The 15,351-nt window shown below is 37.8% G+C and overlaps 1 protein-coding gene across 2 annotated transcripts in view; it reads right to left on the bottom strand.

Moving 5' to 3' along the window:
• SUCLG2 (succinate-CoA ligase GDP-forming subunit beta) overlaps positions 1 to 15,351 on the bottom strand; it is a 332,626-nt gene that overhangs the window by 133,099 nt on the left and 184,176 nt on the right. For both annotated transcript variants that reach the window (XM_069084157.1, XM_069084158.1), the window contains exons 8-9: positions 9,180 to 9,341; positions 5,839 to 5,981 (exon numbers count right to left, since the gene is read on the bottom strand). In XM_069084157.1, coding sequence (XP_068940258.1) covers positions 5,839 to 5,981; positions 9,180 to 9,341 — 305 coding nt within the window. The remainder of the gene's footprint in view (positions 1 to 5,838; positions 5,982 to 9,179; positions 9,342 to 15,351) is intronic.

Genomic DNA, 15,351 nt, shown 5'->3' with positions numbered 1-15,351 from the left:
ACTACTACTACTACTGCTGCTGCTACTGCTGCTGCTACTACTACTACATACTACTACTACTGCTACTACTACTACTACTACTGCTACTACTACTACTACTACTACTACTGCTGCTGCTGCTGCTGCTACTACTATTACTACTACTACTGCTGCTACTACCATTACTGCTACCACTTACTATTGTTGTTGTGGATTTAAATAGATGATGAGGCAAGATACTGTGAACCCTTCCTAGGGTTTCAGAGGGCCATTCCAAGCTAGGGGACGTGGAGAAGTATCATCATTATTAGTGGAGGCAGTGTGATACAACGAAAAGAATATTTGGATTTGAAGTGAGAGAACCTAGTTTCAAATCTTGGCTCTGTCCCTTACTAGCTTTGGGATGACAATTCATTCTATTTTTTTTTCTGGGCCTCAATTTCCTTATCTGTAAAATGAGGGGATTGGTTTAGATGATATCTAACATGGATTTAAGATTTAAAATTTGTGATCATATGATTCTTAGAATCTATGTGTCAATATTTCAAATTGGTCCTTGCATCAACATTGGTAAAAATCACCTAAAATAACTACTGTTTCACATGTCTATTATGTTCTAATCAAAAGTGTAATGTCATATGTATGCAAAGAAATTTGGGAAAGAATAGCCTGGAAACTCATGTATAGTGATGTTTTTTTTTTTTAAAGAAAATTATTGGACTAGCAACCAGGAGACCTGCTTCTATCAGTAGCTCAGTGCATGACCTTAACATGATCATGGTCACTTTGGACCTCAGTCTTTGTCATCTGTAAACCAAGAGAAGTTGAACTAGATGACTTCCGGCATTGTGTCTATAAATTGCATGGCAGAGGTGAAGCAGATGAGATACAAAGAAACTTCAAGCTCTGATTTCACTTTCAGTCCTAAAAAAATGTCCATGATTCCTTGAACTTCTCTTTTACACACATTTTCTATACTGTAAATAGCTTTTTTGCACACCTCTGTTCACTTATTGTCTACACCATCAGAGTAGAGGAGGTCAGGGACTGTCTTTTGTTTCATTACGTATCCACATACATTAACACAATACTTGGCACATAAGAGATGCTTGATAAATATCAATTGACTGACATTCTAGAATTAATTCCCTATTCAAACCAGGCCCTATTGTATCTGTCATGAATATGAAATCGTTTTTCCTAGGACCTCAAAATGACTTGAAAATCTTAGGTTATATTTATTGTTATGCTATTCTTCAAGAAGTCCTTTTAGGGTGAGCACATTCCCAAATCAATGAGGTGGAACTCTAGCAAGCACATTTTCACAAGAATAATCTATGGAATCTTTGGCCTACAAAGGACAAATATTGAATATACCCTCATCCCAACCAAAGTCCAAAGCTCTTTTTTTTTAGTATTATACAAAAGATATTTTATAAGCATAAAAAACTATTCAACATGCTTCTTCCTAATACACTTTTAAACTGGAGATATGTTGATCAAAGTTTTGAAAATCAGTGAAGCAAAACCCAGAGTAATACTAACCCATATTTCCCTATGAAATATGTTCAAGATCTTAAGATGATTGGTGGTCACTGGCACTCTATAAATAAGCACCTATTTTATGGCACATTCTGTAAAGCTCTTTCCTCTTAGAGTAATTATAATAACATTATTATTTAGGTTCTTTTGCTTGTATCATACTGCCTACTCTAATAGTGACTATACTTCACCCCTTCCCCCACCTTGAAATGGGTACAACCTCTGAAAGGTTCAAGATACCCTTGTCTCAGAATCTATTCAAATCCATAACAGCATCAATGGCAATATTAAGTAGTAGTAGTGGTGGTGATAGTAATAGTAGTAGTAGTAGTAGTAATTAATATTATTTCTTTAGCCACAGCAACTTATAAAGACTATAAAGTTTTGTTAAAGGGCTCAGTTTCAGTGTCATGGTTAGGATGGGGAGGTTAATGGGCATGGAGAAGAAGCATTTTCAGACATGAACTTTAAAAAGTCTAGAAGCATGGGGCAGCCCAGGTAGCACAGGTAGACCTGGGGATCGAATCCAGGTGCAGATACTTAGCACCCACCCAGAAACACCTGGCCGTGTAGCCTTGAGCAAGTTACTTAACCCCAATTGCTTAGGGGCGGCCAGCTGGCTCAGCAAGTAAAAAGCACCAGCTCCAGAGTCTGGACGACCTGGGGATCGAATCCAGGTGCAGATACTTAGCACCCACCCAGAAACACCTGGCCGTGTAACCTTGAGCAAGTTACTTAACCCCAATTGCTTAGGGGCGGCCAGCTGGCTCAGCAAGTAAAAAGCACCAGCTCCAGAGTCTGGACGACCTGGGGATCGCAATCCGGGCGCAGATACTCAGCACCACACCCAGAAATAACTGGCCATGTAACCTTGAGCAAGTTACTTAACCCCGATTGCTTTAAAATAAAAAAGTCTAGAAGCAGCTGTGAATTATACATCCATGAGGAATGTATCCGCACCAATGCAATCACACATTTTTGAAATGTTGAAATAATATTTAGACTCCCTCACATCAAAAGGATGAAGTTGTAATTAAGTATATTCTGTCACTAACCAGGATAAACTTAATGTCTTTACTTTCATACCAAGAATAATAAGTGAAAAATAAGTGAATTGTAAAATATTTAATAATTAGCATCTATTGAAATCAATGCATTATTGTAGCTATCTTGAAAGCAAAAAGCTGAGAGATGATGGTGTTTGAGAAATGTCATAATCCAAAATATCAAGCATCAGGGACAGAAAAATATGCTTACTCTAGTCACCATATAACAATAATACACACTTAGATGAAGGATCAAATGATAGAACATTGTAAGTTTCAAAAGCGTTCCTGACATGAGCTGCATCAATTTCATGTAATTGGCATAAATATACAACATTCTACTACAATGATACAGTATATTTCAGTCAATCAATAGAATTATCCATACATATGTCAAGTAAACAGCTGTTAGTATTGACTGATACGAGTTGCTTTGAACTAGTAGCTTTTTTAAAATGATCATTTTGAAACTCAGTACATATCCCAGACTGATTCTTATATGTAATAAGATCAATCAATATCTTTGAAATAATTATTTTGGGGCTCTAGAGAATTCTAGTGCTGGTCACTTGTAGTTGTTTTATTTTAAAATAATTGCTGCCTATACTAACTTGCAGAAGGAGGAGAAATAATCTATACTGTTTTCTACCTTGTATCTTGCAAGCAATGCTGGAATGGAAACTACTCTTGCATTTCCCTGCTTTTTAACCTGATTTGAAATTTAAATATCATGGGAAATGGACCATTTCAGGCACCTGGCATTCATTTGCTTCAAGTGCAATGTTGAAATGAGGAAACCCATGCTATACACCCAGAATGGCTCCCTTCCTCATTTCCATATAGGATTCCAAGCAAATGCTTCAAATAGGTCCAATAGGCTTAAGTTATAGTTATACTTTCCATGAGGATTTTACAAATGCAAATGGTCCCCTTGTGATCTTGTATTTTACATTTCTTACAAAATTAAAATTCAGGCTGTATTATAGAGAAAGGCTATTTTAAAGCAAATCTGATCATTGTCCTGCTAGATTTAATCTCTCAGCAGCTCTCCATTATTCTAAAACTGTATTTCAGCATAGTTAAAAGTTCAGGGTTTTATTACAGTCATCTGTCCTCTGGGCTCTTGATAGTGAAGGCACCTTTAAGAGTTTGCAAGTTGTGTCCATGATATTTACAATCTTTAATTGACCTGGGAATTTCTGAGATGAAAATGCCCTTCCCTTGGAAGGGAACAGAAAACTGAGAGAAGAGTATTAGTAAATTATTAGAAAACCGCTGATAATTTTGCTACTTCACATTTGAGGACAGTGTGCTTAGGCTAACAGCACAATTATTTCCAGAGACTTTCCTTGTAGCTAGTGACTGTGCATTGCAATTACTTTGCTATACCAGTAAAACCTTAGGGGATGGAAGATCAGCATCAGATAACACATAGCCATTTATTCAATGAATAAGAAAAAAAAAGGGAAGAGTAGCAATAATGCAGGTGACCCTTAGCTATTCTGAAAGAAGAATTACTACAGGGAGAGCATAATTTCAAGAGCTTTGTTCACTAAAACAGTTTTCAGCCAGTAGGCCAATAAACCTTTTAAAAGGAGATGATGGTATTAAAGAAAGAATGTTTCTTTTAAGTGTCTGAGATTGTTTTATGTGTATTTTATCTAGGCTAGAAATTCAAATATTAGTGATGGGTCAGAGTCTAGATGACAGCAATTCTGTCGATCACCAAAAGACTATGATTAAAGGCAAGCATCCTCTCTTGCCCATGATGACAGGCTCTAGAAATATTTAGTCATATTGGGTCACTATCCTTCAAACTAGGGTATAGGAGGAATAGTCACTCAGACAACACAGTGCCTCGGTCTTTGCAATTATCTATGCACCACTGACATCACATGTCAAATTAAATAGCCCAAATTAAAACAAAATCCACTTAGCAAAATAAATAATCAAATATTTTACTAAGAGCTTCCTATATGTTCAACTGTGGAAGCTATAGAAAGTGATTAAGAAGTATAAATATGGTGCTTACCTCCTGGAAGCTTATAATCTAACTGAAGAAAGAAGATTGGTGCATGGACACTCATACAGAGCTAATATATAAGATAGTATAACAAGCTCTAGAACTGAACCTCTGAGGCCATTTGGTCTAACCACTTCAGTTTTGCAGATGAGGAAACTGAGGATTTGTGAGGATAAGAGACTTATCAATGTCATAGAGTCAGTATGTATGGATAGAATAGACCCCAAGTTCTTTGACTCCAGAGCCAAAGGTCTTTTTTACTGAGCTGTAAGAGATCAGGGGCCATCACTAATCATCTTGACTCATGCCTTGCCAATGGACCCTGATGACTGGAGGAGAGAGTGAGGCTGACTTTGTGCAACTCTGCCTCATTTAAAACCAATTCACTTGCAAGTGAAGACGTCATCCTTCTGATGCCATTGGTCCTCTTTGAGAAGGACAAACAACAGGAAGAAGAGATTGGGGAGTGACAGACAGAAGATAAATAGTTCAGGAAATGGAAGAGGGCAGTGAAATAATTTTGTCCAATTTCTCATTTTAATAGTTGAATATTTTGAGTTGTCATTGGCCCAAGGTCACATAGATAATAAATGGCAGAGCCAAGATTTGAACCCAAAGCCTATGATTTCAAATTCATTGTTCTTTCCACTATGCTATGCTGCTCAGGCATCTAATGCTCCTTTAAATACAAACAATTAGATACACTTGTTGGATATCACACTGACATCTCATGACACTTCCACCATTTAACAGTTTAACAATAGCTCCCCATCTTTGCTTTCTGACAGCAATCTAGCTAAGACTAACCTTTAAATCTCCATCAAAACTATTCTCCAAGTGAATTAAGTAAAGGCAAATTTCAAGAGTATAAGTGGATGTCAATGCCTTCCACACACATGGCTAATGATAAATGCTGCAAAGTCTTGAGCAGCACCACATTTCCTCAAACACCAAGATTTCTCCATCCTATGGAATCCTGGGATAATTTTCCAGCTTCCGATCAGTAATAAGCAAAACTGATCACATTTTCATTTGGGGATATGATGCTGAATTCACCACAGTACCTCAAGAGTTGTCAGGTTAGTCCAATAACTCAGAAAAACCTCAAGTGTAGTTTCAGCACAGAGCGTCACTCACAACAGCAAGAAAAAAGCAAACCTGCAAGCTGCAAATTCGTTCTCTATGCCCAGGGCCACAAGGATCATGCCATAACATTAGATCTTTTGTTCTGTACAATAAATGAGTTACCTTAGGATCGGCAGTGAGCAGTTTAAATGCTTGATACACTTGGGACTCCTTTACTCCACCTCCAAGATCAAGGAAGTTGGCTGGCTTCCCACCATTAAGAGAGATGATGTCACAGGTTGCCATGGCAAGCCCAGCACCGTTCACTGTAAAGTGAATCAAAGTGTCATAGTGTTTTACACTTAGCAAAAATACTTGCAAAGTTGGGAAAAAACCCCAACACATCATATTAAACTTGAGGAGAGAGGAAATAAAATCCCAGTTAAGAACAGCAAAAACAAAAACATGGCCTTAACACCTTTCTTTTTCAATAGTTGAAATAATCACTCACAGTCTGATGACTGCTCCCAAGATATGGGGAAATTTTCTTTGATCAAATTGTAATTATAATGACCAAGCATTCTCCAAAGAAGAGAAGCAAAAATATATTTTTCACTCCATTTTTTGAAGAGGTGGAGAACAAAATGTGCGGGACTGGATATATCCTATCAGATTTAGCATCACAGGATTTTAGATTTAGGGCAAAAAGAGTCCTTTGAGATCATCCTGTCTCTCATTTTATAGATGCAGAAAGTAAACCCCATTAAGTTAAATGACTTGTACAGCATCCTGCAGCTAGTAAGTGTTTGAGGCAGAATTTAAATCCAGGCCTTTTTAAGCCATTGCTGGCATTCACTATAAAATACTGCCTCTCACTTAGCTGATATGTGCTTGATTACTGAACTGTTTTCCCCTCTTCACTTTCTTTATATATATTTTGCTTTGTTAGAAGAGCTGACTTGCTGGAGAAAGGCAGATGAAGGTTATATTAAGAAATAGTGATGATATGAAACTGAGAGAAAACCATGAAAATTAGTTTTGTAAAAAAAAACAATGACACAAGAACCAAAGTAAATGGTTAAAATTTTTCCATCCTTCTCCTTGTTTAGGAAAAAAAAATAATAGAAACACATTTTTATAGCACCTTAAGGATTGCAGAATCCTTTTTTTTTCAGCAACCTTGTCAGAGCCAGTATCAACCTACCCATTTTACAGATAAGGAAATTAAGGCTAAGAGAAGTTAAAAATGACAGATCCAAGGTTACAAAACTATGGAGTGGCTGAGGCTATATGCAACCTCAGGTCTTACTTGATTCCAAATTTATTACTATCTATTCTGCCACACTGACTCCTGGTTAAATTTTATCAATGAATTTCCCCTTCTTTTGACCCAGGCAGGCTTAGTCATATATGATTATTTAACCTTGTATTTGAAAGGAGTAATTCTCTTTCATACAAGAGAGCCTCTCAAAGTAAAGTATCCTTCATTTTTTCCTGACCCTTGATGCCTCACAGAAGCCTCTGAACTGTGACTAATTTAATTAATTTTGGAATAGCTAAACATGTGAGTGTTTCCAAGTGCCTTGTAACAGAGTAGAAAATCTGTGAACTTCAGCATTGGAGGCTTCAGATTCACTCACAGCATGGAAATCCTTGCAGTCTCTCTAAGCAAACTTTCTTGACTTTATTCTAAATGTGTCCATGTTTCCTTTATTCTTTTAAGTGCTAAAAGATCATGAGCACATTAGTTTATCATCCTGAGAAAGATGTGAGGAATCTGTTCCATTCAAGTTATTGTCCCTTGCACAAAGTAAGGCCTTCTGTATCACATGTAAATCTAGGTCATTTTCTATTGTGTAGAGCAGCGCGCAACAAGAATGAGGTCTCTGAGGTTCTGGATATAATGATATGGTTGGTTTAATGAGCTACAAATCTTTTCAATATTAATTCCATTAAGATTAAGCCCTCAGAACAATGCGATGAATGGGTGCTACTAGAATCTACTGCCTTTAGCAATTAAGTAGCTAGAGTATAAATTTCAGCATTAGATTCTGTGGACAGTTACAAAAATGATTTTAGTCCCCACACACCCATTCCCATCTCTACTGGATAAGCCATTTTCACAAATTCAGATCAAAACAATAAAATCCATTTTTTTCTGTTAATAAAATGGAATAGCAGATTACACACGTTTACTGTCCTGTTATCCCTGAAACTAAAGAAGTTGAGGGTAATGCCCTCTCTTACTTACATTGAGAAAACAATTCCATTTTAAACCTGTCCCAGAGCAGCTGTTGTCTTAACAACTCTGGCTTGTGAGGGAAAACATGTTGAAATTTTGGACACTAAAGTTAGATTATAATGCATGGAACTTTAAGCTAGTAAATTATTTTCAATTATACTGAATGTTTCAGAGAAAACACTAGACTACATCTTTGGATTTTTATTGAGATAGCATGTGGTACTGTCCTGAGGGAGTCTAGCAATTTGGAGTCAGCAAAACCTGGGTTCAGATCCTGCCTTGAATACCTACTGGTTCTCTGACCCCTGAGCAAGCCACTTCTCTCAGTTTCATTTTCCTCATCTGTGAAATGGACATAATCCTATCAAATGTACCTACTTCAAAGGATTGTTGTGAGGATCAAATGAGGAAAAAAATACATGAAGTTCTTTGAAAACTCTTTAAGCGGCAATTGCTGTTTCTTATTGTTTCATTCCTCACATCTAGTTGAATGGAATTCAGATAGTAATGGTCTTGGGACAGGTTACTATCCTATCATTGTTCTATGTTTAATATTCTGTAATCTTTTGTGCACGTGAATAAAATGAATGCTTTTTATAACTGAGTAAAAATTATAAAAATGTATAAGATCATAATTAAAAATAAAATAAAAATTATATAAAACATGACTTGGGAAGTTCAGTTCATGTTGGGCAGCGGAAAGAACATTGAGCCTAGAATTGGGAAGACTGCTCTTCTTGAACTCAGATACGCCTCAGGACTTGCCAGCTGTGTGACCTGGGTGAGTCACCGAATCTTGTTTGCCTCAGTTTCCTAATCTGCAAAATGAGTTGGAGAAGGAATTGGCAAGTGATTCCAGTATCTCTTCCCAAGAAAACTCCAAATTGGGTCACAAAGAGTCGGACATGACTGAAAATGATTGAACAACAAAGTTCATCTTAGGTAGTCTCACCAAAAGGATCATTCAGTCATCTCTGTATTAGATGGAATGGCAGGGGCATTGTGTTCTTTATTCAGTTCCTACTTTGTTTTGATTTTTTCCCCACTAGACATGTATGAATGTTTAATATGACAACACATACGGAAAATGATGTTTTAAAATGTTTATGGATTGATGCTATATTCTGGTGATTATAGGTTATCACCAGTATCATTAGTATCATTAGCGATCAAACTTCATCTGTTTACTGAATTTTGAGATGCATTTTACAAAATAAGGAGGACCATGAATCAATTGCAAACCATCTTGCCATATGCACCATTGAGATCTTTGTTTTCTTACCAAAGCAGGCAATGTTTCCATCCAGACCAATGTACTTAAGGTCATATTTGGCAGCTTCATTTTCAATGGGCTCATTTTCTGATTTGTCATCCATGGCAAATATGTCTTTTTGTCTAAATTCTGCATTATCATCAAAGTTGATCTTGGCATCAAAACACACAACTACAAAAAAAAAAGGAGAAAATGAATACCGAATATCTATAAAGGATCTTTAAATTAGGCGTTTTTGGTAAACATAGATGAATCTTTAACTGTAGATCATGATACAGGAGGAAAAGATGAGTTTTCTTCTGCTACTCTGCTCTAGAGAAATATGAGTAATGTACCGATAAGGACAAATTTAGCTCTCCTGACCTTTTCGGTTTGGTTATTCTGGAAAACCATGCATTTGTATGGGCTATGTGTATTTAAGTGAAAACATATTTCAATAGTTTCCATTCTTTTTTTTAACACAAACATAATCTTCCATAGTTACAAGAGATAGGTTTTATAAGTTGCCACTCTGTTCTGACTTCTTTCAAAAGTTAAACTTTATGTTATTATGACATATTGCAGTAGTAACCACTTCTTTTCTTTTCTATTTGACCAATATTTATTAAGTGCTTACAGTGTGTCAGTTACTGTAGTAGGTGCTGAAAATACAAAGAAAAAGAAACAAATCATCCCCTGCCCTCGAGGAGTTTACAATCTACTGGAGGGATACAAAATTTATACATATACATAAACACAAAATATCTACAAAGTGATACAAAGTAATTTTATGAGGGAGTGAGGAAAGTTTTGGGGCTGATGTGCTCCCTGATCTGCACATTACCATATGTAACAGATTCCAAGAATTTGAGGGTGGGTAGAACAGGATTCAGTGCAGACAGGAAAGAAGTCCAGCCAAAGATACATAAGCAGGAGATGTAATGTTATTTATGTGAGGCATAGGTTTATTTTTTAATCACTAATCAGTGGAATTAAAACCTTTCGTAAAATCAGAAACTAGAAAAGAAATCTACTCCTCCAAAACCTATTGACTCCTTCCAATAAGACAGCCAAAGAATGTGCAACTTGGATGTAATTATGGTAGAGATTAGTGCAGTGGGAAAAAAATAGTATATGAAGCCCAAGGACCCATTCTCAACTCTTTGTATTATAACTGACTTGGCTACATGGCCTTGGCCAAGTCTCTTTACTTCCCTATGCCTTAGATGTTTTATCTTTTAAATGAAGGGGCTTGATTAGATTAGATTAACTGGATTAAGGGATCATATTAAGTCAACAAGTATTTATTCCATTTGTACTATGTTATAGGTACTGGCCTGAGTAGTGAGAATACACATACATAACTATCTGGAATAAAGGCATGTAATACACATATATGTGTATGTATATATATATACATATATGTCTTTATTTCACATGTAACATATAATTAATATATGCCTGTGTGTGTGCAAAAAAAAACCCCCACACACAAAATGAACCTGTTCTCAAGAATCTCAGAGTTTAATGGGGGACATCATAGGCTAACAATTTTGTACAGACTAAATAAAGGCAGGATAAATCAGAGATAATTGTAGAAGGAAGACACTAAGTTTAAAGAGAAAAGCTTTTTGTAGAAGGTGGTATTTTAGTAGAGGCTTGAGTGAAGCCAGGGAAACCAGGAGGCAGACACAAGGAGGAATAGTATTTTCATCATAGGGAACAGCCAACAAAAATGCCTGGAGTCAGGAGATGAAGTGTTCTGACTGATAAACAGCAAGAAGCCCAATGCCAGAGTTCATGGAGGTAAGGTATATGGAGAATGGAAAGGTGTAGCCCCAATTCAATGTTTATAGCACCCACAATCATGATAAAGACTGTGACTATAAGTATCACAGGACATTCAACACTAAAATATAACAGATTTTCCAGATAGAGGATAGAACTGAAGCATTTATTTAGACACCAGAAAACCGAATCCCAAAACCAATAAGCCAATTCCATCACAGTACCAAAGATATTCAGAAGTCATGATAACACTGAGAGCCATGTCATCCTTTAGCCTTCCCACAAACCAATACAAGATCAATATTTACTCACAAAACTCTGTCTCCTTGCCTGGTCTCCTTTGTCCCCCACCATCTGTCCAGTTCTGACTCCCAGCTTCCTGTGGGCCCTGCTTCCCTTCGGCAAAACTCCTTCTACCACAGGCTCCATGTGACTACATTCGTCCTATTAGGGGGCAGAGTTTACCTTCACAGCAAGGAAGCTTCCTGTGGGCTCTGCTGCAACCTTCAGCAAATTCCCTCCATCACAGGCTCCATGTGATTACATTCAGCCTGGTGGGGGGCAGAGTTTACTTTCAAAGCAGGGGGAATATTCAGACTCCCCCACCCCACCCCAGGTCTACTAAGGTACAGGGAAGGACAGAGGTTCACTTATGAACCTCTGATCTCTAAGGTCCTCTAAATCCATGGTCCCATCATCCTGACTCTTTTATATTATATATATAGTTCACACATATTCATAGTCACATGAGCCTTTGAAGAATGAATCCATTAAGTTATTATGTAATAATGATGATTGTGTATACACATATACGCATATACATTCACATAAGGGAAATCACAAATGACTGAATGTAGCCATGATTGACAAGGAGAAACATTTCCTAACAGTAAATGATGGTTTAAGTCTGTAAGCTCTACCATTAAATGTCCAACTTACTTGCCTACACAATTGTGAATATATCCAGAAAATAAAGTGGTAATAATCTTCTGCATTTTATAATCTTAATGGTGAACTCTTACCATCACCACGGGCATTTTCTAGCATTCTCTTTGCTACACTAATATTTTCCTAATAGTTAATCACTATTATAATGATCAATGGAAGAGGAACTTCTTTCTAGGTATATGATATGTTTTAATTAACTTATTAGTAAATTTAGCCCCATCAGTTACTCATGTGTTAGACAGCTGAAACCCACATGTTCAAAGTAAAATATGCAAATACTATCAGGTTGACTTCCTGATTGATGAGTTTCCAATCAAAGAATTTTTGTTCACAATCATTAAACCAATAAATCAAAAAGTTCAGACTGGTATTTGACCTTCGGGAAAATTGTCATCAGTGGCTGCCTAAAATAGCTCATGATGAATGAGTCAAATGCAAATTTCCATATATAGACCCAACAGTCAGTGCTTGCAAGACTAGATTTTCAAAATGGGTTCTTCTGTGGGAGTTACCAAGTGAGACTACAAGAACATTGCTGAGGGAAAGAGGTAGACAGACATTGAAAGAGAGAGAAAGGGAGTACAAGCACGACCTTCCCACAGCTCCGGCTTCCACCTTCCCCAATTCATGTAAAAAGGGGACTCTAAACAAACAAAACGACACAGAGAAACTAAACTCCCGCTGAGGGCAGCCTGGCAGGAATCCAGCACAATGCTCCGGGAGCCGAGCCCAGCCCCATGCCGAGGCTTTAGCCCCAGGGTGGGCCTGACCAGTTGCCATCCAGAGGGACTCCAGATCAGCAGCAGCTGTGGCCATTTCCAGATTTATCAACACATAGATGCGAAGGACAAAGTGAGAGGTCAGTGCAGTCTGGACTTTGGGACCCAGTAAGTGGGAGTGTGTGGCTTTTACCCCCAGGGCGAGAAGCTGCTGAGACACCGGGACAGCCAGCCAATGCCACATGGCAGCTTCAGCTCCTGGCCTGCAGAGTGTAGGGGGACCAAGCAACAGTCTGAGGGGTAATCGCTCTTGCTTTAGCCTGCTTGGATCTGGATTGCAGTCTAGGGTGGAGGTCCTGGGGTGTGTGTCCAGCTGGCCAGAGCGTGTGGAGACCTCAGAGAGGGCACCCATTTAATATCTCCGGCAGCTGAGAAAACCCCAGCGTTTGGGATGAAAGCTCCCCTGTCTGGTGGCAGAGTCCTACTGTGGCAAAAAAGCCCAAAATTCAAGTAATTAGGTGGCAAAATGAGCAGGCAAAGGAAACAAAGCAGACAGAAGATTCCAACATTACACTCCTATTTTGGGGACAAAAAGGAGCAAAGCATGGAACAGGAGGAAAACAGTGAAGTCAGAACTCTTGCACCAAAAGCTTCAAAAGAAAAAACAAGCTGGTTACAGGCCATAGAGGACCTTAAGAAGCAGATAAGAGAAGTGGAGGAAAAATTGGGAAGAGAAATGAGAACAATGCAAGAAAATTATGAAATGAGAGTCAACAGCCTGACTGAGGAAAATAATACCTTAAAAAACAGACTGACTCAAATGGCAAAGGAGCCTCAAAAAGGCAATCAGGAGAAGAATGCCTTAAAAAGTCGAATTTGCCAGATGGAAAAAGAATCTCAAAAGCTCACTGAGGAGAATCATTCCTTCAGAATTAGATTGGAACAAATGGAAGCTAATGACTTTATGAGAAATCAAGATGCTGTTAAACAGATTCAAACAAATGAAAGAATAGAAGGCAATGTGAAATATCTCATAGGAAAAACCACTGACCTGGAAAATAGATCCAGGAGAGATAATTTAAAAATTATTGGACTACCTGAAAGTCATGACCAAAGTAAGAACCTAGAAATCATCCTCCAGGAAGTTCTCAAAGAAAACTGCCCTGATGTTTTAGTACCAGAGGGCAGATTAGAGGTTGAAAGAATCCACCGATCACCTCCTGAAAAAGATCCCAAAAAGAAAACTCCTAGGAATATTATGGCCAGGTTCCAGAATTCACAGATTAAGGAGACAATATTACAAGCATCCAGGAAGAAACAATTTGAATATTGTGGAAACACAATCAGGATAACCCAGGATCTGGCAGCTTCTACGCTGAGGGATCGAAGGGCTTGGAATATGATATTCTGGAGGTCAAAGGAGCTGGGATTAAAGCCAAGAGTCACCTACCCAGCAAAACTGAGTATCATGTTTCAGGGGAAAATATGGTCATTCAGTGGAATAGAGGACTTTCAAGCATTTCTGCTGAAAAAAAGAGTTGAATAGAAAATTTGACATTCAGATACAAGAAGCAAGAGAAGCATGAGAATAAACAGGGAAAAGAAATCATGAGGAACTTATCAAAGTTAAACTATTAATATTTCTACATGGAAAAATGATAATTGTAACTGATGAAACTTTTCTCAGTAGTTGAATGGATTAGAAATCTCTCTCTCTCTATGTCTATATATGAGGGTACATAGGCATATGAATACATATGTGAATGTGTGTATATATTTTTACAGGTATACATAGATAGAGGGCACAGGACCAATTTAACAGGAAGGGATGATACTTAAAAGTTGAAATTAAGAGGTGAGAGGAATATAATGAGAGGAGATGGGGAGAGACAGATTGGGGTAAACTATCTCATACAGAAGAGGCAAGGAAAAATGGTTACAATGGAGGGGAAGAATAGGAAGGCAAAAGGGAATGGGTCAACCTTATTCCCATTGAATTTGGTTTGAAGAGGGAGTGAAATACACACAAATAGGGTATTTCACCCTACAGGAGAGTAGGGGGTTAAGGGGATGAGAGGGGGGATGATAGAAGGGAGGGCAGGCTGGGGGGGAGGGAAGTTGGAAGCACACACTTTTAAAAAGGGATGGGATCAAAGTAGAGAACAGAATAAGTCGGAGGTGGGATAGGAAGGAGGGAAATATAGTCAGTCTTTTACAATATATCTACTGTTATTGTTTTACATTAGCCACACATGTACAACCTATACTGAACTGCTTATCTTCCCGGTAAGGGTGGGTGACAAGGAAGGAAGGGAATGAATCTGGAATTCAAAGTTTTAAAATCAAATATTCAAATATATATATGTATATATATATGTGTGTGTGTATATATATACATATATATATATATATACACTATTATTAGTACCATCTTACATGTAATTGGGAAATAAGATGTTCAGGCACTGAGGCATAGAGACCCAGTGGAAAAGTCAAAAGGGTATGGGAGAAAATATGGGAGAGAGCAGATTGGAGGAGGGTATATCCTGTGGGACTGCTATTTGGTGGCGGTGGGTAGGGGAAAAACGGGGAGAAAATTTGTAACTCAAAATCTGGCGGAAATGACTGATGTAAATCCGAAGTTAATAAAGCATTAAAAAAATGAAAGAGAGAGAGACACACACATAGAGACACAAACACAGAGAGAGAGAGAGAGAGAGAGAGAGAGAGAGAGAGAGAGAGAGAGA

The sequence above is a fragment of the Petaurus breviceps genome, unplaced genomic scaffold, assembly GCF_028583685.1.
Source record: "Petaurus breviceps papuanus isolate PSGF00001 unplaced genomic scaffold, PetGlider_PUasm1.0 174, whole genome shotgun sequence".
In the NCBI taxonomy this organism is placed as follows: Eukaryota; Metazoa; Chordata; class Mammalia; order Diprotodontia; family Petauridae; genus Petaurus; species Petaurus breviceps.
Note: the sequence above shows the minus strand (reverse complement) of the source record. Positions and strands in the feature narration are given on the sequence as shown.